A 27,048-nucleotide genomic window follows, 5' to 3' on the forward strand; every position below is an offset into this window, starting at 1 on the left:
GCGTCCCAAATTTTGTGGAAATTTTTTTTCTTTCTTTCTTTCTTTTCGTTTCATTTCTCGCTCTTCACTTTGAATCTCATATTTTTCACCGAAACAAAAAAAAGGTCATCACTTTTTGTGGAAGGAGTCACGAAATTGTGGAAATTTTTTGAAAATTTTTTGTGGAAGAGGAAAAGCTTATCGCGCGAAATTGTGGAAGCATAGTAAAATGTGCACCCCTGGGTTTTCGAATTATCGAGGTTCGAATTATCGAGAGTCCACTGTAATGCTTCCTTGACTGGCTCAATGAGAACCAAACATCCTCAATTCTCTAAGTATCATCAAGTAACATCAAGAGTGCAAATTTTTTTCCTTTCAGCTTTTGGTAGAATTTTGAGAGGAAGCTTGCAAACCTACCTTACACTACAAATTGAATTATGACTGGAAATCAGGGAAAGAGAAAAAATAGAATGAACTGTGGTCAAATTTTATAAAAAATGGATAAATTTTTGCATACTCACTCGTGCTATTTAACATTTTAAACACTTACAATGTTAAAGAGCACAAGTGAGTATGCGAAATTTTACCTCTTTTTGTACAATATTGTCTTGTGACTGTCCCCTACAAAAGTTTCTATGAAGTTAAATATTAGTCTATATTAGATTCAAATATTTTTACATTCTTCTTTTCTTTTGCTACATACATAGAATCCCTTTGAAATTATTTAGATTGTCATCGAAATTGCAATTACAGTATTTCTAGTGATATTTTTGAAATTTCTACGAATAGATGATGGATAAAAGTTTTAAAATTTAGGATGGAAATATTGAGATTTTCCAAATTTTCCCCGCTTTTCTAAACGAAACATGTATGTATGTGACCACATCAGTGAAAAAGGATCGTATCTTCCAAGAGAAAACTTTTCTTGAGAGCGAAAACTTTTGAAACCAGCGATTTCGAGTTCCCAACAGGAAATGCTCTCTGGAAGCCTCTGGAGCAAGCTATGCATGATTTTAGTTGAATTTTCTCACCACAGAGTTGACTACCTGCTCTTCATCTGTAAATATGTCAGGGTTCTTAATTTCAATTTGACTGTTAAAGTCTAAGGAATTTTTGTCCTGGAACTTTAGGACATCAAATCTCCCTCAATTTTCAAGTTCTCAGGATCAAACTAGCGCCAAAATGTCCGAATTTTCTTACTCAGATGGTACAATAATTCTTCAAATTTTTAAAAGAAACGGTCCAATTTCATGGATTTGGTCTGATATTCAAGCCGCTAAATCAGCACAATGCAGTACTCTGCGACTTGTAATCGCCTAAAAGACTTATCCAAAGAAGATCCTAAGAGGTCATAAGGCAAATGACACCTCCTAATTTCTTTCTTCACACCCTTCCACAAACTTTTTACTGAACGTCCCTGTGGCCTTCTTCCGGGAGAAATTCAATCTAACACTTGTTTGAAAAACCGACTATTCACCATTCTCCTTCACAGGTTCATACAAAACCATCATTTACTTTGCTTTGATATCATATTCAGGGTTTCTCAGACCAATCATTTCTAAAGCCGATTAAGGAAGATAGAAAAAAGGGAAATACTTTTAGTGTTTGAAATAAGTTTCATACCGTTGATGGCTCCTTTTAGGCGAGGTTGACAGTGACCTGGAGCTTCTCATAAAAACTCTTCTAGTTTCATGTGCTGAGGTAGAACTAGGGGAAAGACAAATTTCAAATGAAAATATAGATTGAATCACATAAAAATAAAACTGTCCGAATTACACGGGGTGTTTCAGACCCACTGAACTAGGCTTTTCTATTTGTTATTACAGGTTGGTCGAGGTTGAGGACTGCAAGAATAAAATGGGAATTGGGTCCAGGGAATCCGAATTTCATCATTGTTCCAAATCCCCTGACTTCTCTTAATGATAAAGGAGGGGTCATGATTTTAAAAGTTGAGATTCACGGGATAATCAAGAGTTTATTCTATCAAAACCAGAAAGTATATAAATTTCAACCTGAATCATAGAGTACATAGAGTCGTAATGTAAGTGGGAGAGCTGGCGCCATTTTTAAGCATATTCCATGTCCCGAATTCCGAGACTCCTGTGTGACGCCGGGTCACTTTTTCGATACATAATCGATTGTTTGCGATACACGGGTACCCGGCCATCCGATGACAACAACAACAAAGGAGATAGGAATCACCACGTATTCCACACTGCCATTATGGATCGAAAATGTATCGAAAAAGTGACCCGAACTCGGCGCACACCGGGCTCGGAATTCGTCGAGCAGAACATGGCGCCAGCTCTTCCAATTACATTACGACTCTATGTACTCTATGACCTGAATCAACACCAAAAAGTCGAAAATTGGCCCATTACTATTTAGAATACTGCCAGCTAAAGATGGGGGACAGAGCCCCTTTCCACAAAACGCCAGGTCGCTAAATTGACGTGGAGGATTGGGGAAAGTATGGTTTTCTGAAGGGCTTGGCTACAAGAAATCAGAATTTGATGGTTCTGTGGCACCCTGAGACTTAGGTGATATAATTGTAATTTTTTTTTTTGGGGTCAATTACCCATAAAATTTATTTTTTCTGAACCTCTGTGTCTATTAAGAGGTTTACCTGTAGAAGGACATATTCCATCATACGCCAATCAATGATTTAACATCTTCATACCCTAGAGGACAGATCCACAAAGAACCCGGTACCATCCTTGTGGGAAATCTCCCAGGCTCCCCTAGACAAATCTCATGAAACTTTGATATGTTGCGTAGCTAGTCATTTTGATCAAAAGCTCTCACGGGCCCAATGAGATCTCGTGTGCAGTTTTCGAGATACTCGCCGTTTTACATGCGTGAACGGAGGTCCCGCTGGCCGGACCATTGTGCAGCACTACTCGTACCCTTCCTTCTCAGGCCCCTCTGGTCCCTCTACGCTTCTCCGCCACCCATACCCGAGGCTCGGAATCCAACGCTCGCGAGGCTTACCTCATTGTCACCAGCCTGGGTGGTCTTATCTGAGTGGTGATATGAAATTTTGCAAGGAACCTCCACTTCGAAAATAAATCTTCTCCCCCATTTGACCACCCAAGGATTGCCGAGGGAGCTTCAGGATGACCTAATTTGGTTTCTTTCAATTTGATTTCCCCTTAGATTCTGCAACTTGAATACAAGTTTCGGAGATATGGCAAAAGCGCAATTTGATTCTGCGATAAAGAGAAGGATGGGCATTTGTACAGGAAAGTGTTGTAAACAAATATTTTAGGAAGAGGAAATGATTTTCTGAGGAATGAGGATTTGTGACACGAAAAAGGCGAAAATGAAACATACTAAAAAATTAAATTAAATGTTGATACTACAGTGCAAAACTTTGTATCTCCGTCGCGGTGTTTCAGAATTTCGGCTTCTATTTTATTTGTTCAAAGAGAAACAAGCAAACTTCATACCTTGAGAATCATAATTACACAGAATATTCTGCTTACAGAGCAAACATTTCAAGAGAATTTTGATGAAAATACCCGGACTACTTTTCCAAAGAATAAATAAAGTATCACAGGAAGTCTGCAACTTTGTAAACGGAGATTCGTGGTTTAGCACTTTGATCATCGATTAATTTATGTTTTCGAAAAACTTATGGATTATGATAAGATGAGAGAGGAGAGAAAAATTAAGGGGTACAGAGTTTCACCCAGGCATTGAGAGCTTTAGAAATTCGCCAAATGGTTTACTTATGTACATATAGCCAGTAAAGAAATGACTGTTACTCAAGTATTTATAGTATCGGAGCCACCCAGTCAAGAGAACCTTTCAAATTTAAACAAGCATGTTTATTAAATTTTGAAAGATACACATAAATACAAACGCAAACGTTTCGATGCCCGGACAGCCCTTGTTTCTCCTGTTTGTTTTGCCGATGCCCTTGTTTCTTCATTATTGTTGCTGTTGTTGGAGTGGTAGCAGTTAATTCTTTGCATGATAGAGCGCATAAGTAGCCGCAATTCCTAATTCTGTTAACCACCGATCATTTAGATGCATGCTGTCATCTGATGAACAAAACTGAGATTTTATAGGTTAGCGAAATTCCTCACATTTACTGATCTCTGTCTTGGCTTATGTAAAATTGTAAAGTGCTGTTCATTTTGTTGTATTTTTTCGCTTGTTGTGGCTAGCATGTTTGAATTTGTAATTTTTTTCTTGCACTGATGATGGTGTCTGTTCGGGCATCGAAACGCTTGCGTTTGTACATACGTGTATCTTTCAAAATGTAATAAACATGCTTGTTTAAATATGAAATGTTCTCTTAACTGGATGGCTCCCATACTGTACATACATAGATACATACATACATACGAGATGTTGGAGTTTTTTAGCCAACATGCGTAAAAAATTCAGCTTAAAGCTGAAATCTCATTATAGAGGGAAAAAGCTCACACACGAGCACAATTTTCCCTCAAAGAGATATGCTGTTTGGAGCAACACTAGTTACGTCCATTCAGGAAGGCAACTACAGACGCGTTTCGGCCTTGTTGGACCAATCCTCAGTGCAGTGCAGCCTCCTAAATTTTCTGCTACCAAGCTCGAGAGGTTGTGAAAACCAGCCCGAGACTTGGACAAGCGAACGCGGCGACAAGTAAACTTGCGCCATCTAGTGAGCGATTATCCAAACAGCTCCGCATAATGCCTGGCAAGGCGATAAACACCAACCAATTACGGTGAACGCACGGGTCGAAAGACGAGATGTTGGAGTTTTTTAGCCAATGTGCGTAAAAAATTCAGCTTAAAGCTGACATCTCATTAGAGAGGGAAAAAGCTCACACACGAGCACAATTTTCCCTCAAAGAGATATGCTCCAAAATCCAACAAAAAAACTCCAACATCTCGTCTTTCGACCCGTGCGTTCACCGTAATTGGTTGGTATACATACATACATACATACATACATACATGTGTTAATGGCTAAATTGTTAAAAGCACCAAATAAACGTATCTACCAACCAACCAACCAACCAACCAACCAACCAACCAACCAACCAGACATACATACATACATACACCCTCTAAGGTGTTAATGGCTAAATTGTTAAAAGCACCAAATAAACGTATCTACCAACCAACCACACATAAACACACACACACCCTCCCTCCCACACACACGAAATTTGCCGCCCGGTGCCACGGCACCGTTGGCCCTCCCCTGAATCCGGCTGTGGCACTCAGTAGGTTTTCAAATTAGTTACCTGTGTTTTGCTTTGGGAGATTTAGATCGTGACCGGTGACCAGTGCGCAAGGAAACATGCTTGTTCAAACTAAAAAAAAGAAGGCCAAATGAGCCATCAGAATAAACTGAAGATTACATACAGTAAAATTTTGATTATTATGTTCAATACAACCTGGATTTCTTGTAGATCTTAAAGTAATTGTGAGACGGCGCGAGGATTGCACTCTAGTGTCAAGCTTCATGCTATGTCTATGACCATTGCCAGGCCCAGATTTCCTCGAAATATAGTGTGGAACCGGCACTATTGTACTATTCCGTTTCTTACAATTTGGACCACATTCAAAGTTGTTTCTTTTCTTAACTTAAAATAACGAAACTATCAAACTGTACAAAATTGAGATTGAAAAATCCTGAATGGGCAGCCTTCAAAGCTGGGGAAGTTTTGAATCATTTAAAAGTAGGAAGAGTCAACTATTTTAGCTAATCCACATCTAGGGATAACTGGATAGCATTTTGCAATTCGGAACTATAGGCAGAACGGTAGGTTTTCAGGAGAGCAACTTTTGCAAAAACCATTGGCGTTTTTCATCAAAACGACCAATGTTGCGGTTTGATGGTTCATTTTATAGCTATGGAGTTCCTTTAACACCCTGTGTTGACAGATTCGTCAAAAACATCATACTGTTGCCAATAATTACAAAAAAAGGTTATAGTTCCTTATTGCAAAATGAAGAATCCGGGGAAGCTCATTTTGCAATTAGGAACTATAGATTGTTTTAGCACTGACTGCATGGGGGAGACGACCCTGGTGTCATTATTACAAACTGGAGGGTTAACCCCAACAGAGAAAACACCCCTTCCTTCCATCATACGAGGAAGGGGGGAGGTGCATTGTCCCTACGGAAAGATATTCTACAAAAAACAGGGTGTGCCAAAAATATGGATACCTACGGACTTGCTAATATTTCGAGAACGGTGGCAAATATTAACATGCAATTTGGACGGGAGGGTTTATAGATTTGATTGACATGAATCGATCAAAAAATGAAAGCATGAATCAATCAACACCGACTCGATCGACAAATTATTGAAAAACCAGTGTCATGATTCCGACATGACCGACATGAATCGATCGAAAAGTTAGAACATGAACCGATTGACGTGATTTGATCGGCACTGATTCGATTGATGACTGTGAATCGATCAAAAACCAGCGAATCGATCCGCAAATCCGTGAATCGATTGACAACCCCGTGATTCGTTCGAAAAATCCGTAAATTGATCGATAAACCCTTGAATAGGTCAACAAACCCGTGAATCGTGAAATTTTGAAAATTCGAAAATCCAAGATTGAGGATGTGGCCTATAATGCTATCTCGGCTCCTGTTCGATCGATCATGCTGATTTTCGGGGTCAGGGGGTATTTTTGGACGGGAAACTCGAATTTCTGGTCAAATTTTGAAAATTCAAAAATCAAAGATGGCGGATGTGGCCTAAAATGCTATCCCGGCTCGTGCTCCATCTATCGCGGTGAATCTTGGTACCAGTTAGTATTTTTGGATGGGAAACTCGAATTTCTGATTTTGAAAATTCGAAAATCCAAGATGGTGGATGTGGCCGAAAATGACCTTACTTGAGTAAGTATCCCCTGGGGGATATTTCATTCTTCGGACACACGTTTAAAGGGGAGCTCAGAAGACGCAACCTCAAACTTGTTTTTCGTGGATTGAAATGCGAAAAATATCGGAGAAATTATTGTGGCTTATGCGTAGTAAATACTTCAAAAAACGCAAAAATCAAAAATCACCGAACAAGCTCAATGTCAAAATTTGAAATATTTCAATTTTTCGAAACTTGGCTAGGAATTTGAGTTTCCCGGCCAGAAATACCCCCTATACAACCAAGATTCACCACGATAGGTCGAGCAGCCCGAGATAGCATTTTAGGCCACATCCGCCATCTCGGATTTTCAAATTTTCAAAATTTGACCAGAAATTCAAGTTTCCCGTCCAAAATCCCTAATAGCACAGTTACACAATGGAATGTTTTTAAATTTTTCAAATTATGTCAATCTCGGATTAGTCATTGACATTTGTTTCCAATAAATTTTCAAATGGAATACATGAAATGGGCAAGTTGGCCGTGTCTTTGAAACGTATTGAAAACAAATCGAAAATGTTTCTAATTGCGGTCATTCAAACTTTTTTAAAAATAAGTTGGAAACGTTTCAAACTTATTTCAAAAAGGCATAAATAACCCACCCAAAAAATGTGTAAGAATTGTGTCAGCTATGTGTTGTCAATATATTGCAGTCCGTTCAATAAACTATAGCAGAAAGGTTTCAAAAACATTTCAAAACCATTGCCACAGCTAAGCCTATGATTGAAACATATTTACGGAACATTTCTGCCACAATTTATGTGAAAATCAATGAACCTTTATTGACATCCATCTGAAAAAATTTGTAATTGTGTCAATTTTTTTTTTAACGACCTAGGCACAAATTCATATTAGATTTGTGTACGATATGTTGGGAAAGGAGATCAACTAAATATTTTGGAAACATTTCTAAAACATATTTAAAACGTCGCTGCAGAAATTCTTGGAAGTTCGAAGTTTCTGAGAAATAAACCTGACATATTTCTGACACAATTTAGCAACGTTTCCAAGATCCTTCAAAAACATGTTTCAGAAACAACTGGCAGATATTTCGTATTTTTAATCTGATAAGGTACAGCTATATGTTGAATCTATGTATGAAACGTGACGGAATGGTATTTGAAACGCCTTCAGATTTTCGTGTACGAATTTCCCTCATTACTCTCTAGTTGAAATACTCGTATCACTCTCATTTAATTGATCCGCGGCGATCGTACGTCATAACCATTTATAAAATTAATTTAAACGCATAAGGGTAAGGAAATTTATTTCAGAAATGTGTCGGGAATATATCAGTTAAACAAAACAGTGCCTTGATTGTCATTTAAACCTGGTGAACACAAGTTGAAAACATTTCTCAGACCTTTCTAAAAAATTTTCCTAGATCAAACTGAACCTACCAGAGAGCGTTGACGTTTCATTTTCCAATTTTACCAAATTTTGGTTTATTTTTTTGTCTCAAGGTTTACTTTTTGGCTATTTAATTATGCAGAGTTAAAAATAGTTTTAAATTCTTGGTATGCATCGCATTTATCTCCGTAAGAGCTTATAAGTTATGGATTATCTAAAATATTGAAACTGTACATCATGCTTTGCGTATACTTTTCTAAAGTGAGGACTTCCTAATCCCTCTGATAGTTTAGTACTGATGGAGTGAACCCATAGTTCCATACTCTCCTTAGGCACAGTCTGTAATCAGGCCGCCCAGGCACTTGATTTGATAGCTATAATGCCTCCACGACATTTGCTAAAACAGATGTCTGAAAATTTTTTTACGGTTAAGAAGTGTGACATGCGGATGTATTCAACACAGAGTGGGCTCGTGTTCAACACTACATGGACTGTAGTGATTATACCGAAAATGTGTCATAAACATTTAGAAAATCAGAGGAAAATCTGAGTTAAAGGCTCATTGTTTTACAAATGTGTCAGAAATGTGTCAAAAATGCACTGCCAACGGAGACCTTTGCCCATTGTGTCATTGAAATATGTAAAAAATGAATTCGAAACATTTCGGTGACACAATCTGCAAATGTTTCACAGGCACATAAAATGTGGTGACATGGGAATGTGTTGAACACAGAGTGGCTTCGTGTTTGACACTTCATTCGGATTTTTAAAGTATCACGTGAAACATTTCAGAAATGAGGCTTGGTGTCATTGACACGTTTTAAAAACATCTCTAAGACTAGGTGTGCTATTACGGTACCTCCTGGTACCAAAAATCAGCAAGATCGATCAAACAAGAGCCGGGATAGCATTTTAGGCCACATCCGCCATCTTGGATTTTTGAATTTTCAAAATTTGACCAGAAATTCGAGTTTCCCGTCGAAAAATACCCCCGGATACCAAAAATCAGCAAGATCGGTCGAACAGGAGCCGAGAATGCCGAGAAAGCATTATGCCGTCCTGTCTATAGTTCCGAATTGCAAAATGGGAAATCCGAGTTTCGCATTACGCAATAGGGAACCATAGTATAGGTCCCAATTGCAAAATGAACTTCGCGTGATCCTGCGACGGCAAATTTTTGCGGGATCGCTGAAGCGGGATAAAAATTGTTTTTGAGGATTTTTTTTTTCTCAATAGTAAGTAAATACCCTCCTGATACGGAATTCATCATAAAAAAAAAATCGAAAATTTGACCCTAGTTCCTTATTGCATAAAGCTGTCCAACTCATTTTGAAATTCAGAACTTATGGTTGAAAACTCAGATTAAAATTATTTGGTTTTGTTTACCTCGCAGAATGAAGCTTGGGAGTCACCGATTCAGCAGTTGAAGAAGTAGATGGATTCTCTCCACCAAAACTTGTGATGAATGTTATTTTTTCAGCAGCTGGTGGAGAGGGTGACCGAGACTTTGAGTGCAGCGGTGAAAACTGTGACAGATCGTGGGTTGGGCTCCTTTTTGCATAGCTTTAGAAATAAACAAATAAAGACAAAAATCAATGCAATTGAGGAGTTTGCCTGTAAAAGTGCACATCATAAAACTGGTCCTACTCTTAAAATTTGAGTCTAACAGAGTCTAACTAAACAGAGTTTGCGCATCTTTGCGAACACACAGTCATGCTTTTATGTTGATCAGACGCTCCAGTGCAAAATTAAAGGCCAAAAAGTGCAAAGTCACCTTCTCAAAGCTCCACATGAGTTTCATTCAAAACAAATATTTGCCAAAGACGCCTTCCTACAGAAAAACTCTTCAATTATTACTAAAAGACAGCATAAATGAAGAAAAAAAAAATTATAAAAAAAAGACAAAAAAGAAAAAAAATTATAAAAACAGACAAAAAAGAAGAAAAAAATTATAAAAAAGGCAAAAAATAAAAAAAAACTTGATATAAAAAAGGGGAAAAAGGAAACAAAATAATAAAAAAAGGCAAAAAAGAAAAAAAAAATTAAAAAAGGTGGAAAGTTGGGATAGTCAAACCTGGAAAAGCACACGATGCTGCAGAAAAAAATTCCTAATTACAGGACTTCAAAGAGAAATGATAATGTAGGGATTGAATATTTTTCATATACTTCGAAATAATTAGCCAACCGATTAAGTATCTTACTAAAAATACTTTCTCAGCAATTCAAAATTAATAAAATCGCTTTATAAAATGAAAAAACGAAACCTCGCAAACAACTTCATTAATTTTTGCCCATAAACTTGATAAAACACACTTTTTCGTCATAAGCTACGAGGAGAATTCGTAAAGTATGTATATATCTTTATTTTCTCCGAAACTAATCAAGATAAATTTAATCGGTAAAAATTGTTTTTACCGCCATACTCTCAGCTTTTCAAAACGTCTTCGTTTTTCAAATTTGGTTTACCGGTTTGCGAGTGACGTCATTTTTCCCGCGCCCATCTCTCATCACTGCGTGTCAAAAATATTCGAGTGCGGCGGAACTCCTCAGACGAGTACATGCTACAGTGTTTTAGGACGCTGAAGGAATATTACAGATCGATTTCTTGGAGTGAGGAAAAACGACCAATGCCACATGATACTGTGAAGTTTTGAAAAAAATTAAGTCAGCGATCAAGCGAAAACAGCCCGGTCTTTTGTCTCGTAAAGTTTTGTTCCTTCAAGACAACGCTAGGCCTAATGCGGCTCATGTGACTCAAAACTTGTTGGCCTCATTCAAATGGGACCTTTTTCCTCATCCATCGTACTCACCGGACCTTCCTCCAAGCGATTTTCATCTTTTTCTTGCATTAAAGAAGAGCTTGGATGGCCAAAAGTTCTCCATCGATGCAGAGTTGCAAGAAGCTGTAAAAAAATGGTTCCAACGACAGGATGCGCAATTTTTTGAAGATGGAATCCGCAAACTACTAGCACGGAATCAGAAATGTGTTTAAGTGGGTTGAGATTATGTCGAAAATTAAGGTAAGACAATTCAAAGCCTGAAAGTTTCACATATTTAACCAATTAACTGTGTTAGAACCTTCTTTACAGTGAAAACATGTACTCGTCTGAGGAGCACCGCCACCGCCGTGCTCGAATATTTCGGACACGCAGTGACAGGAGATGGGCGCGGGAAAAATGACGTCACTTGCGAACCGGTAAACCAAATTTAAAAAACGAAGACTTTTTGAAAAGCTGAGAGTATGGCAGTAAAAACCATTTTTACCGATTTAATTTATCTTGATTAGTTTCGGAGAAAATACAGATATATACTTACTTCACGAATGCCCCTCCTATCCAGAGAGCGCAGAGAGAACACTATTGTAAATGTTCTATTATCCGTGAACTTTGAGTGCCTGCAATCCTTTACCCTTAGATGACTAACCGTTTTTACCCACACGAATGCCTAACCCGAATGTATTGAGAATGTATGGTTATTTCATAACTGCGATGCTTTTTTCTACGTTTTTTGAGGAATTTTATGATTTTCATACTTCGTGTTCTATTACCAAGGTCCTAAATTGTCCTTCCACCCATAAACTGCCCTCCCTCCCCCTCTATATCTCCTTATTCCCTCAATCTATAATTTGACAGGGCCTCCTTTAAGTTAGCGTTCATAGGCGTTATGTATTGCTGTTATTTATGGAATACTTCTACATTATTTCAAACTTTTCGACAAGTTAGAGAAAATTTTGGATATATTACTGACAGTGAATTATGAGATAAACGCAGGACAAAATTTCTTGTGAAGTTTCCGATAGTTTTCATGGGGTTCTCCTATTATAGTTGTAGCTGAGAGGTGGTCATAGAGGTAATATACTGTCTAAGAACTGTAAAAGCACCAAGCGCTATTTTCTTACAACTAAAAGGTATCGCCTTTACATATTCACTGTATCACAAGAAGCACCTAAAAGCATAATAATAATAAGTAAATAATGAGTCTGATTTTCTTGACCTTCAGTGATTTATTTTATGTTTTGTTTTTCCTAAAATCTGTCCTACCTATGTATTTTTCGGTGTTTTGTACGTTGTCTTACTACTGGAATCATTATTCATTACCTACTTTTACTTTTTGACGATCTAAGAGTTTTTACGAATTAAATTTAGGTGTTTCTTGTGATACGGTGAATATGTAAAGGCGTTAATTATTAATTCTAAAAAAATATGTAGAGGACACCCTGTCAAATCATGGATTGAGGGAATAAGGCTGGAAATGAGGAGATGCGCTCTGCCGGAGGTGCTCTGGCAAGATCGCTATCAGTGGCGGTTGGGTGTCGCAGAGCGCACAGCGGCGCCATGAGAGCGACTTATTAGTAGTAATAGTACAAAAATACATTTTACACTTTTATTTTCTTTTCTTGAAATTAAAATATAAACCTTCTAAGTGCAAAACTTTGAAAGAAATACATCGGAAAATACTACTTTTTTTGCTACCGGAAGGAGGGGAGGGGGGAAGGGTTGGGCAAGGTTGCCCCCCCCCCCCCCTCTCAAATTCAAGTATACTTATAGGGGTAATAATGTTTCTTCAATGTTACTTCCTCAAAACCTCAAAAAATATAAAAAAATGTGTTTATAATGAGAGGCTCCTAGATCTGAGGGGACTGGGGGATGAGGGGGGAGATTTAGAGGGGGAGGGGGGGGGCAGTTTATGGGTAGAAGGACAATGTGGGACCTTGGTAATAGGACACAAAGTATGAAAATCATAAAATTCTTCAAAAAACATAGAAAAAAGCATCGCAGTTATGAAAAAACCGTACATTCTCAATACGGGCCTCGCAGGCGCGGGTTAGTCATTATAGGAGTAGACATGAAAAAAAATTGCTGAGCCTAAAAAAATTTTTTTTGAAATTTTTCTTCTGGAATTATGTTTTTAAGGGTTTTTGTAGAGCTATTTGTAAAGGACAGACTTCTCGGATAATTACAGCTGCCGTCGCGCAAAGATAAGAGGCCGCCGGGCCTCATAGACCCGGTTAGTCATCTAAGGGTTAAATGCACAACCAGCTTAGCTCATTTGAGTGTTTCTTAATGTTTTTAGAGTCTAAACTAAAAAGTTATAAAAAACTATCCTTGATAGGGAACATATTTTGATTCTTGCGGGGGAAAAAATATTATTCTTCAACAATACTGTTTTACCTGGGAGGACTTATTTTTCGACCCATCAGTCTTTTTTCTCTAAAAGCTCTTCTTTCTCTTCGAGATTTGCGCCCCTGAAAATTTAATGAGATCCTCATTAATGAAACATGTGATCAGCTGTGTTCGAACAAAAAAATTTAAGGGCATAAGTGCATCCAGGGACGGACTGGGACCGAGAAAGTAATTAGAAATGGAGGACCATCTGTGCTAAAATCGACCAATTTTGATCGTTATTTGCCGTGAGAAGGAGAAAAACCCGTTCAAAATTACCCTGAAAATCGGCCAGCTGAATGGAACATTTGCCGATTTTACTACTTGCTCGTCTTTGGGTGCATCATTCCTTTCATTCAGACCCAAGGTATTATGAACGTATAAAAATCAAAGTGACATATTATTAAACAGGGTTATTCAAAATCGGCGATTTTACCCTATCCTTGGATTTTGCCCGGAGTTGGATATGTTGTTCCCTATCACAAGACACGCCTTTTTCCGGAATTGGCAAGTTCACCCGAAATTTTTCCCGCGCGCTACAGCGTTGCCAAGTTGAAAACGGGCAAATTCCGCAAGTGGCATTAAAATTGAGCTACGAAGTTGCGGTTTTAACGAAAATTCTCTAAAAATTGCGCACTTCTAGGAAATGACCATGTTTTTGATGTCGCATTAATTTTAACATGCGTTGTTGCCAATTTTTCGATTTGTAAATTCGACAAATTTTACAAATCCGTGAATACCCCAAAAAGCTAATTTCAAATTTGAATGAAAAGTTGTCTAATCAATAGTTCGTTTGATTTCGCATCCATCGATATATTATAGCTCGCTGGGAAACTTTTGGTTAGCGAGATATCATCATTTTTGTAAACAGCTTTATGGAGCGACGACGCTTTTTGAGTCCAGGCAGATAGAAATTTTAGCCTCCAAAAACACCGGGTAGCATTAATTCCATGGTTTCCTACATAATTTTTGGCGCTGAATCCGAATTTGACCATTTCATAAAAAAATTGTCACCAAGATGTTGCCAAATTTCGCAAAAATGGCTTAAAATAGGCCTTTTTGGCGGATTATGGCCAGTGACTTGCCAGGAGTTGATCAGACGACAAAATTGGTTATTTCCAGTTAAAACTCGTTAAACTTTCTACTAGCTGAGTCAAATTCTTTCTGCTAACGGCAAAATTAAACGCGCGACAAGCAGCAAACTGAAAAGAAGACACCAAAATTGGCGCTTTTTGCAGTTTTTGTCCTCAGTTTCTTGTTTTCCGACTAAATGAGCATTTCCTAGGAAAATCTGAATTACACAGAGTGTAACGACAAACTATTGTATTGTTACATATATGGATAAGAGCCGCTTTAACAGCGGTCTCTCGCGCCCCGCAATGCCTAACCGTCATAGTTCCTTGTCCTCTCACAAGTCCTCAGTAATTTGGAGCGTCCTTGTTCCTTTTTAAGCCCCTTATTGCCCTTTCCTGGGCGTCTTCTTCACTTTGGTACTGTTACTTTTTTCTAATAAACTCCATTTTCTCAGAATTATAAAATAAAATTGTATACTGAATATAGGACGATGAATAATAATGGTCAAATACCGCCAAAATTCGATGATTGTACGTAATTTTGGCAATATTGCAATGCGTCTTGTTTTGTTTTAATGAAGTCAGTCTGAGGAGTACATTTTATTCATTACTTTTTAGCAGAAAGTTTTCCATGATTGTTTCAAAATGTTGTTTATTGGCACGATTCGATAAAACTCACTATTTTATGAATTTTTCCTCTCTGAACTAAAGACCCTAGTAATTAGTATATATCTAAGTTGACATTAAAATATTCTACAAAAGTGTATTATTTTGCACGAGAGATACATTTAAATAATTTAAAAATAAGAAGTGGACAAAGAATATAGGACAAATATCGAAAAACCAGCGAAAATTCGAGTATTTTGTTTAAGATTGGCAACACCGGAATATGTTCGATTTTATTTTACTGTTCATTTATATTAAATTCTGCTCATGTTGTTCATTAATTTAGTCAAGAAACATTTTCTTAATTGGAAAACAAGAAACTTAGGACGAAAGCTGCAAAAAGCGCCAATTTTGGTGTCTTTTTTTCAGTTTGCTGCTTGTCGCGCGTTTAATTTTGCCGTTAGCAGAAAGAATTTGACTCAGCTAGTAGAAAGTTTAACGAGTTTTAACTGGAAATAACCAATTTTGTCGTCTGATCAACTCCTGGCAAGTCACTGGCCATAATCCGCCAAAAAGGCCTATTTTAAGCCATTTTTGCGAAATTTGGCAACATCTTGGTGACAATTTTTTTATGAAATGGTCAAATTCGGATTCAGCGCCAAAAATTATGTAGGAAACCATGGAATTAATGCTACCCGGTGTTTTTGGAGGCTAAAATTTCTATCTGCCTGGACTCAAAAAGCGTTGTCGCTCCATAAAGCTGTTTACAAAAATGATGATATCTCGCGAACCAAAAGTTTCCCAGCGAGCTATAATATATCGATGGATGCGAAATCAAACGAACTATTGATTAGACAACTTTTCATTCAAATTTAAAATTAGCTTTTTGGGGTATTCGCGGATTTGTAAAATTTGTCGAATTTACAAATCGAAAAATTGGCAACAATGCATGTTAAAATTAATGCGACAACAAAAACATGTTCATTTCCTAAAAGTGCGCAATTTTTAGAGAATTTTCGTTAAAACCGCAACTTCGTAGCTCAATTTTAATGCCACTTACGGAATTTGCCCGTTTTCAACTTGGCAACGCTGTAGCGCGCGGGAAAAATTTCGGGTGAACTTGCCAATTCCGGAAAAAGGCGTGTCTTGTGATAGGGAACAACATATCCAACTCCGGGCAAAATCCAAGGATAGGGTAAAATCGCCGATTTTGAATAACCCTCTTTTGGAACAACCCAAAGTTTCTTTTGCTAAAATTTTCCGCCTCAGACCTTACTGAGCCCATTTTTTCAAAACTTCATTTCTGCACTTAGAGCTCTCTTCACTATCACGGCAGAATGACAGTTATGGGGTTTATGTCATCTTAAGGCTGAATGCCAACTGCAATACCTGGAATTGTTTGTTTATTAGCTGAAATTATTTTCAATCAAAAGTTTTCTAAAATAAAAAAGTTTGAAATAGTTTGAACTTACAGAGTACAAGGCTTTTTCTTCTTCTTGTTCTCTGGCCAGTTTTAAATTTTCTGCTTCCTCTACATCTTTCGTCAAGAAACTGAAGAAGTCATTACTGTTCATCCCATACATGTGCGCACAAGAATTCAATTCATTTGCTTGTTGAGTATTCACCTTGTTTACATCTAGAGTCATATCTGGAATAAAGTAAGGAATTAAATGACAGCAGGTGTTATAAGAGTACCATTCTCCGCAGCAAAAGCAGCAGAGGTTCACTTTTATCTGTTCTGAGCTGGGTAAGTTGAAATGCTGTTTATCAAATATATTGGAAGCGCAGAACTTTATCTTCTTCTGCTCGGCTGTTAGCACCTGCCTGGTGACCAAACTTTAAAATTCCCAAAATCAGTCCATTATAAGGCATGACATTGAACTGGTTGCAGGCTATACATTAGCAGAAAGGTCTGTGATCAAGAAATATCTGACAGACACTAGTCACCATTGACTTCAGGAACCAATCTACTGTTTAACCGTCAACATGGCATATTAATTTGGCATTAATCCGAATGGCATGGGAATGGGGGGGGGGGGGGGGGGCTGTGACGTTCCGTCCGTAAGCCATTGTGTAATGAATAGTTTTTCCCGATATTTCCTTTCCCTGACCCACTGTACGACGGAAAGCTTGTTTGAAAACCTCCTACCCCTGACCCACTGTGCGACGAACAGCTTGTCCAAAAACCTCCTTCCCCTGGCCCATTGTGCAACGAATATTTTTTCCAGAATCCTCCTTCCCCTGACCCACTGAGCAATGGAAAGCTTGTCAGAAAACCTCCTTCCCCATACCCACAGTACGACGAACAGCTTGTCTGAAAACCTCCTTCCCCTGACCCACTGTGCGACGGATGATTTGTCCAAAGACTTCTTCCCCATGACCCACTATACGGCCCCACTCATGCCGTGCACACCCTCACCAGAAACTTTCAAAGCTCGCCATTTTTAAACCGCTCAGCCGATTTTGCTCAGATTTAATACGAAACCAGTTCTAGAGGAGAACTTTTACCCATAAAAATTTCAGCTCAAAATATTCATTTCAACTCTAGTTATCGAGTGGACAAGATTTGACCTCCCTCAACTTTCGAGCCTTGCCCCTCAAATTTATTGCCTTAAATTTCAATTTTTTTTCGCAAAATAGTAGCTCTGATGAGGAACTACTCAAAAATCGAAAAATCTTAAAAAGGCAGACATAAATACATTCATGCATAAATACACACCAACACACACACGTGAATTTAAATGACATATATTTTTGTGATCCACTGCCTGTGACTGGTGCTCTTCACAAGGTCTCAGGTCTGGGTCCGACATCATGGGAGAATGCAATTGGGTATTTTCTTCGGAAAATACACTAAACAGAACGAGACACGTAGTGAGACTCATCCCACTAATCAGTCCTACTCTGTTCTAAATTCAAGGCGACACTTGCAATGGGATATTTTTTTGAGACTGAAATTAATTATTCCCTATCATGAAATGATTTTGAAGTTGAGAGATGAACTAATAAAAGGAAAATTTTCGAAGGGTTAAAGGCTTTTGTTCAAAATTTAGTCTTACTACAAAACTCACAGTGTGAATTCTGGTAATTCAGTCAATTTCTTGTTATCGCCCTATAACCCCAAATTTTGCAGTATCTCAGAATCATTCAGCTTGCATTAAGAGACAATGAATACGGTCCTATGTGCCCATTTAGAGTGAAATTGAAAAGTTAGATTTTGAGACATTGCTGTACACACATATTCCGAGACACTGGATGGAGAGACATATATACAGGGTGATCCAGACCACGGTGGACGGGTGGTCTGGATCACCCTGTATATTTATTTTTTAAGGTATGGGTTTTTTCACTTCAGGCACTTTAAAATGCTCAGAAAGCACAGGGTTTCAGTATTTTTTTTTTTTTTTTTTTTTTTTTTTTTTTTTTTAAGGATGCTGATACTTCCTCTGTCAGCAAGGGGAGCAAGAAAGCAAAAGTATTGCTGTTTTGACATCTTCACATTGACACGGTTGATACAATAATTGAAAAATGGAATATTTCTTATTTATCCCTTCCTTGCTAAAGAGGTTGTTCCATCCCCCATTAGATTTGGCCCCCTATCAGATATGATCCATCTTTTCAGGAGTGATACAGTAGCATGCGAGACGTTCAAATATGGCGGTCATTTTGACTTAGGCCCCCCCCAGAGAGGGGGGGGCGGGGGGTCAAAGTCAAAACCTTCAACTGCCTATAACTTTTGAGCGAAAAATCGGATTGAGTTGAACTTGTTTTTAAATGAAAGATCTCAAAAAGATCTATCTGCTGATACCAGAAAAATTGAAAAAAAGTTAAATTTAATGCAAATTTTTAGCAATTTTTCAATTTTTTAGGGGACAAAATTTTCAATTTTGTCGTGTTTCGGCACCGCGCAATGACTCTACTAAAACAAAAACCAGTTTTTTAGATTCTACACTTAATTTCCTACAAGATGCAAAAAACCGCATCTTGGGGAAACGTTTAGATCGCGAGCTATGGCTCGTCAAAGTTAGCTCCGCGCTGAGCGCGCGCGCCCTGCGCTGTTCGCATATCCTCTGCGCGTCTGCCACCGATCCTGTTGCCCCTCCTCCCCCTTCCTAAATGCAAATTAACATTCTACTACCCAGCTTTCGTATGTATCTGCGTTATAGGTGCGTGAAAATTTCAGCAAGTTCGTGATTTCCAGTGGCATTGATGCTTTATTTCGCTCCCCCCCCCCCCCCCAACCCGGCCACTGGCACTGAAGTGTGCCCCTGCCAACAACGAAATCATTTTATATTTCTCAAAGCTATGTGGAGAAAAATCGTGCGAAATATTTTTTAATTCCTCAGCAGCCTATTATGAATACCCATAATAATGTCAGCCTCTCATGAATGGTAAACGCTCAATACGCCGAAAAGTGGTTGGGAGGTGGGATAAAAAATTACCTCAATTCGATCTCGTAGTCACAGGGTGCTACATCAGCAAAAACATGAAACAAGAAAATTTATATATTTCTTTTTTGTACAATATTTGGAGCACAGTGGCCGGGTTGGGGGGGGGGGGGGGGGGGAGCGAAATAAAGCATCAATTCCACTGGAAATCACGAACTTGCTGAAATTTTCACGTACCTATAACGCAGATATATACGAAAGCTGGGTAGTAGAATGTTCATTTGCATTTAGGAAGGGGGAGGAGGGGCAACAGGATCGGTGGCAGACGCGCAGAGGATATGCGAACAGCGTAGGGCGCGCGCGCTCAGCGCGGGGCTAACTTTGACGAGCCATAGCTCGCAATCTAAACGTTTCCCCAAGATGCGGTTTTTTGCATCTTGTAGGAAATTAAGTGTAGAATCTAAAAAACTGGTTTTTGTTTTAGTAGAGTCATTGCGCGGTGCCGAAACACGACAAAATTGAAAATTTTGTCCCCCAAAAAATTGAAAAATTGCTAAAAATTTGCATTAAATTTAACTTTTTTTCAATTTTTCTGGTATCAGCAGATAGATCTTTTTGAGATCTTTCATTTAAAAACAAGTTCAACTCAATCCGATTTTTCGCTCAAAAGTTATAGGCAGTTGAAGGTTTTGACTTTGACCCCCCGCCCCGCCCCCCCCCTCTCTGGGGGGGCCTAAGTCAAAATGACCGCCATATTTGAACGTCTCGCATGCTACTGTATCACTCCTGAAAAGATGGATCATATCTGATAGGGGGCCAAATCTAATGGGGGATGGAACAACCTCTTTCAGGCACTTTTAACTTGTCCTTCAAAAGCATTGGTTAAATATAGCTAGACTTGCATGAATGCTGCATGAAAGTTTCATTTGATACTAATTCAGAAACTTATGGCTGGTTGAAGGAAAATATTCTAAATTTTTCACGTTTCACCCAATATTAAACATTCTTGATTAACGTAGGCATGGCAACAATGATCTCCCATAGCTTTGAAAAAATAAAGATCATACCAATGTCCACATCGCTATCACTGTCACTGTCATCATCGTCTTCACCGATTTCTGGATTTGCATCTTCCTCTTCTGGCAGTTCTTCAATCCGATTCACAATACCATCCTTGTCGACTACAATCTTGGGTTCAATATAGCTCTTGTCTGACTTTTTACCAGGGTCTAATTTGTTCATATCCTTCGACACATCAACGGAATCATCATAATTAAATCCGATGGCAGCGGAGAGGTTTGATTTTTTCTTGCCCTCAATAGAAGTTTCATTGGGTTTCAAGTTTCCAAACTGCTCTTCCATGTAAAGTTGGTGTAGGAATTTATCTTCATTGACTGAAAGGAAAGAAAAGAAATTGAGTTAAGACACACATTAATTTAAAGGAATAAAATACCACATATTCTTCACGATCCATGGATGGACTGAAAAAGACATTTTGGTTTTGAAACTTTGCTATTATTGAGAAACGAGAAACAACTGCACCCAACAAATATTCAGTGCTTTTTCAGGTTTTACAAAATGTTAAATGATTTCTGCATAAACCGATTTCTTAGATGCATATGGCGTGTTGGCACCTGTGAGTTTCGAACACTGTTGAGAAACAACTGCACCCAACAAATATTCAGTGCTTTTTCAGGTTTTACCAAATTTTAAATGATAACTGCACAGAGATCGTTCTAAAATTTTTCAATGGTGAAGTTAAAAAGGTTGTTTGTATTGTGACATAAATAAAAGAAGAACTTGGTTGTCAAGCCTTACTAATGACAGAGGGTTAAATAACAATTGTGAGACAAGTGTCATGATGAAAAGTTAAGGAAAACTCACTTCCGAGAAAATTATTTTGAACGAGTATACGATAACGCTCATAATTTAACATCCTTTCCTCAGATGACAGAGGTTCATTGCTATCCGATTTCACTTCTGGAATGAAGTCCAAGTGGGCACGGACATCAAACCTGTCGATCATGATGTCATCACTTCCTTGCCATGGCATCCTTGAACACAAGGAAACTTATATTAAGGATGGGAAAGAATTTTTAACTTGCTAAGTAATACCCTTCAGTTTTGCAAAAGAAAAAAAGAAAAAGAGGTTCATTAAAAATTCAAAAATCAAAATAAATGAAGGCATTTATCTGAGGCAACAGGTGTGTATTAGAAAAGATATTAACGTCGAAATTAAAAATTTGAACACAAATTATCTAAGTTTAAATGGCATCACCACAACCGTACTGTAGATGATATTAGACTTAAAAGGAGACAATGATTGTTTTGATGCCCCTGTTAGAGGGATGTGGTCGGACCTGGGTTTGGCACCATCTAACTGAAGTCCTAATCTATTTTGGTTTAGTGTTTTTCTATGTTTGTTCGTTTGTTTTGGTGGTTGGGGTGTGGCCAACCAAAGTATTAAGTTAGTAATTCTTTAAGTTTTAAGTTATGCTTCAAGTTGCTGCTCCACAGCTGTTAAATTCAAATATGAACTCAGATTTCCTATCACCCATCTTTTTCCTGGAACCTGAGTTCATATTTGAATTCAACTGATCAAAATACGTAGGAATCGATGTATCAAACATCGGAGACATTTTTCAAATATATTTTTAATACTCTTTGAGTCTGGGAAATTTAGGCTCGGAAAAATCGGCTTTACCAGAAAACTGGAGAGTGATAGGCAAAAAACCAAGGTCATGTTCGGATTCAGCAGCTCAAAATACATAAGTAACACACTACTACTGAACCAGGAAAATTTATACAAATAAAGTGCATGCACGACAAATATACGTCAAATTTGCTCATTTTCCCAGGAAAAAGTAGCTTTCCCGGAAAACTGAGAGGTGAATGGGAAAAATTTAGGTCATTTTCGGACTCAGCCATTCAAAATACATCGACAACATTGTATCATGTAGCTGAGAAAAATTGTACCTACATTCTGCAGGGGGTAACAGACAGAAAAACACGAAAAATGGCCATTTACCCGAGTGAAATCGGCTTTTCCGGATAAGTGGAGGGTGATGGTAAAAAACGAAGGTCGTATTCGGATTCAGCCCCTCAGAATACGTGAGGATCACCCTATCTCGCCGGGGAGCCATTTCTTTCATTTTTTTGTTGAACAGTGTAATGACTTCTCCAATGAAGAGAGAGATGGTAGCGAGTTAAAAGATGCTTAAGGAGGCTCTTTTAATTAATTTTGTTTATTTTTATTATTTGTCACTCTAAAGAAACTTTCTTTCAAAGGTTTTTATACATACCATACTTATAAATATGCGTTTTTCATGTTTTAGTACCGTCCAAGTACAAACAGGGCAAAAACTGCTGATGTCCAGTTTATTGCAGGTAGTTTCGTGATGAAATGTTATTTGCCTCTTGTGAGTAGCCAGAGTTTCGCTAAGACTCTGTGGAACTCTAAGAAGTTTTTGGGTCTTTGGGTTTCTTACCATGAGGTCTCAATTAGAAGATTAGAAGGTGGTATTTAATTTTATCATGATTTTAAAACAAACAATACACAGATTATGAATCATATAATGAAAGATGAACTTTAGCGGTTTTTGCACAATTAGGACCACAGCCCTCTCCTGAAAAGAGGTTAAAACCGAAAAAACAAACATTTTCACCACATCAATGAGTGTGTCTAGGCTCCGAGAGTATTTTAATCCAAAAATCTCAGAATTGAAAAAAATGGACATTGGCAGTTTCCCTTGAGCCGATTCAATTATCAATACAATCGCGTTGTTTTCACTCTCCACAAGGCACTGATCTTATGACCAATTATTTTTCATTAAAATTTTGCTGAAAAAAGGTGCTGCTTGTTTGGTATAAATTTATTTTGCGTCATAATGAAGAGCTCACAGCTGAAATTATTATAGCCATTGATTGAATTACAGTGAGTATTCAATTTAAACCTATATGCAGGATTTGAATAAATGCATAGGGTTTTAGGTGTCACAAAAGGAATGTAAGTATAGCCCACAGTTATTACTACCTTCTTAACTTCCCCAGTAACTACTTACTTCATTCCTCATTGCGTAGACACTATCTACACGGTTGAATTGAGCCTTTAAGGTGGGTGACCCAGGCATGTATCACCAGTCAATGGAAGGATTTCTGCATATTGAAAAATATTTAACCATTTCGAGACCCTACTTGAATAAAGAATTTGTACTACTTAAACACAATTTGACAAAGAACAGCAAAAGCTGAGAAAACTTACATGGTTGCAGGGCTGTCTGCTGCCATTGCAACAGCTGGATCCAAATGAATTTTACAAGCACGAGCATGAAGTTGTAAAAATTGGGTTGGATCTGCTTTCTATAATACATTGGAAAAGGAACATTACTGATACTGAGAATGTGAGTCAGTTGTTTATAAAAAAAAATATGTTGCCCAAAACTTTGAAAATCAAATCTCATTTGTTTGGTCTTAGGTAATTACATTAGTGTACAGTCATGGAGAAAAAAAGGAGGTGATTGCATCTTGAGGATTGTTTACCCGGTGAGGTAGGCCGGTACAGTATGTCGTCGATATTCTAGTGAACTTCAAAATTTAAAGTATGAAGAACAGATGACAACTTTCTGTTTCTTTGAACTCAGATTTACTCAAAATATAAAGTCAAACACTTCATACAGAATTACTTTTTCCATAAACGACATCATTCCCAAGAAAATCTATAATAAAAGCGGTTGGTCCCAACCTACGTCATTGACAGAATCCAAGATTCCGGAAATGCGACCGTCTCCTTTTTTTCCTCTATGGTGAACAGTGACGCATCAGCTACCAAAAGATTAGGTGCCTATTGCCAAATTTTGGTCCGCAAATGACACCTTTGATGCATTTTTAGATGCATACATACCCAATGGGGTAGTTGCATGCAGCTGGGATTTTAGATCTGATGACTGTTTCTGGCAGAACTTTTCGCGAAAAAGCCGTTTTTTGCATTTGCAAGTTCCGAAATTGAGTCGAAAGCTTCGTGGAAGCTCGATAAAAAGTCGCAAAATCGCAGTAAGAAATGAACGATTTCCATTGGCTGTGATGTCCGTTGGTATACAAGGCCCCGCCCACCGCCATCATCCCTATCTCGACTGTGTGTTTACCGAGCCGAAGTATGATCTGTTGTGCCATTTAAAGTGTCTAAATAATCTTTTTTCCTCCGAAAATACTGTCAGAAATCACGCCAAAAGGTGTTCAGAACCGTATCATGATTATAAATTCAAACACAGCACTAGTTGAGATCAGAAAAGTGATAAGAACAAGTCTATGTTAAGGTGCTGTTGCGATTTTTGGTCACCGGCGCTACCAGCGCCGCAAGAGCCCAACTCGAGCTCTGATTGGCTACAACGCACGAACACTGCCGAAGCAGTCCGGGCGCGACCGAATCCGACGGACCGCACGGCTCTCGGCAGCAGCAGAAGATACGCGAAAAGCTCTATTTCAACTCCTTCTTTCACTAAGAAATCATGATGGAGAGCTTTCAAAATTGTTTTGAAATTATTAATCAAATCCTAAAATTTTCATCGACGTAAAGAAATGAAGTCTGGACAAAAAAATCGATTTATCGCGAATTTTTGAAAAGACCGTATTTACACGTATATGACATAGGGCGAACCTTGGTGTATACCATGTGACGTCACAAAGTTCCAGTTTCGAAGCGCAGGAAAAGACCCGTTTCAAATGGCTTTTGACTTTGAGGAGCTTTTTCTCAAAGTTCCGGTGACCGGAAAGTTTTTTTAAAAAATACCTCAATACTCAGTAGGGCTCAAACTTTGGGAAATTGAATTAAAAAAATTTCATGCAACTACCCCATTACAAATTTTCAAAATGTACTCTATTTTTCTTGTGCATGGAATTGATTTGAACTAAAATAAATGATAATTTCCATCTGAAAAATTACACTTACTCAGAGCTATGCAAATGTTATTTCTAAGAAAGAAAAAGAATGCTTCTTTAGCCGGAACATGAAAGAAAAATTATAGAATAGAAATAGGTACTGACGATTTTTTCATAGTAGTCTTTTCTCCTTTCCGCTCTCCTTTTGTAATCAACCATTAATCCTCGAATTTTCTTTTCTTGCTTGCGTGCTTCATGCCACATCATTTTGGCGTTAATTTTGAGGCTCTACCTGAAACAATGAAAATTGGAAGAAATTAAATAGAGAAGATGAAAAAATCCCGCTTACTTATGTAAACAAGGAACACATCATAAGCGGACACAGGGTGTCTACACGATTTTCAAAATGAAATTCCCTGACAATTCCAGGTTTTCCATGACAAAAAATAACAAAATTCCCTGACTTTTTGGGTTTAGCCATACGATGAACTAGTTAGAAAATATTAAAAAAAAACTATCCTTAGGAATAACCCTGTAAAGTCATATTCTGAATTACCATGGCGTTGGGAGGAGTTGAGTAATACTTTTGAAAGGAACGAGATCCTAAATACTCAAAATAAAGCTAATTCCAAAATGGTATACTCAAACTAAAATTCACCTTCAAAATTTAATTTTAAGCTCTACTACGCTCTCTTTGTGACACATTGCCCCGTATACTTTTGAAAATTCAAACTTTAGTTCACCCTGGTGATTCCATAAATATAGGCATATTACTTAGTGCCCTGAAAATACAAGTTTCTTTTTCTTAAAATAGAAAACAAGAGTTGTAAATGTGCCTAACTCAGGTAGATTTTGCTATAATCAAGAGGAAATACGAGTCTCTTCTCGATTTTAGATAAATTTGCTTGATTCGGGATTTTTTTTTTTTTTTTTTTTTTTTTTTTAGGTCAATTAATTCAATGGATTCCAGAACCTATTGTTTGTATTGAATTTGTCTTATACTCAACAAGCATTGGCTTGTTAGAATATAATCCACCAATAATATTTCTACAAGGTGGATGCACCAGTTGTGAACATGTTGATTTAAGAACCAGAAAAATTTCATGCAAAATGCGGTTGACATTAAATATTTCTATACTCAGTTAAAGAAAAACTAAAATTCTAGCCTTTTCATTAAATTTCCTAACTTATTGAAAAAATTGATTAACCATCTGCTCAAAACTAGGGCACTTAGTTTCCTATCATTATTTACTGTAATTTTCTGCTGTTAGCAAGTTAACTTCATTCAAGTCTATTTAGTCTATCTTGCCATTTAGCATGAATTAAGTAGATAAATTAAATAAGGCAGATCGATTCGATCTTTAAAGTTAGGGAACACACATTAGTGAACCTAGCGGCCGTGTTGCAAACTGGTTGAACAGAGCAGTTTACATTATCAGCCACGCAAGCGAGCTACTCGGCCAATTCGGCAGTGACGAGCAAAAATAGCCGCGAAATGTTCGAATTGCGAAAATTCCCTGACTTTCACCGGTTTTCGATCGAATTCCCTGACTTTTCCCGGTTTTCCAGACAGTGATCAAATTCCCTGATTTTTCCCGGTTTTCCAGACCTGCAGACACCCTGGGACAGTAACATGATGACAAAGCATATCGAATGTGAAATTACAGGAGCGCGTACAACAGTCTGCAACAATGCAGACTTAGTGTCACACTCCGTATCATAAATGACACCACTTT

At 37.9% G+C, this 27,048-nt stretch overlaps 1 protein-coding gene across 2 annotated transcripts in view; it reads right to left on the reverse strand.

The window, feature by feature from the left end:
- LOC109037549 (uncharacterized) overlaps window positions 1–27,048 on the reverse strand; it is a 54,461-nt gene that overhangs the window by 26,582 nt on the left and 831 nt on the right. For both annotated transcript variants that reach the window (XM_072296217.1, XM_072296218.1), the window contains exons 2-10: window positions 25,478–25,604; window positions 23,700–23,797; window positions 21,323–21,492; window positions 20,506–20,832; window positions 16,523–16,698; window positions 13,381–13,454; window positions 9,596–9,772; window positions 5,220–5,288; window positions 1,603–1,686 (exon numbers count right to left, since the gene is read on the reverse strand). In XM_072296217.1, coding sequence (XP_072152318.1) covers window positions 1,603–1,686; window positions 5,220–5,288; window positions 9,596–9,772; window positions 13,381–13,454; window positions 16,523–16,698; window positions 20,506–20,832; window positions 21,323–21,492; window positions 23,700–23,797; window positions 25,478–25,579 — 1,277 coding nt within the window. In that variant the 5' untranslated portion in view covers window positions 25,580–25,604. The remainder of the gene's footprint in view (window positions 1–1,602; window positions 1,687–5,219; window positions 5,289–9,595; window positions 9,773–13,380; window positions 13,455–16,522; window positions 16,699–20,505; window positions 20,833–21,322; window positions 21,493–23,699; window positions 23,798–25,477; window positions 25,605–27,048) is intronic.

This window comes from Bemisia tabaci, chromosome 2, assembly GCF_918797505.1.
Source record: "Bemisia tabaci chromosome 2, PGI_BMITA_v3".
NCBI lineage: Eukaryota > Metazoa > Arthropoda > Insecta > Hemiptera > Aleyrodidae > Bemisia > Bemisia tabaci.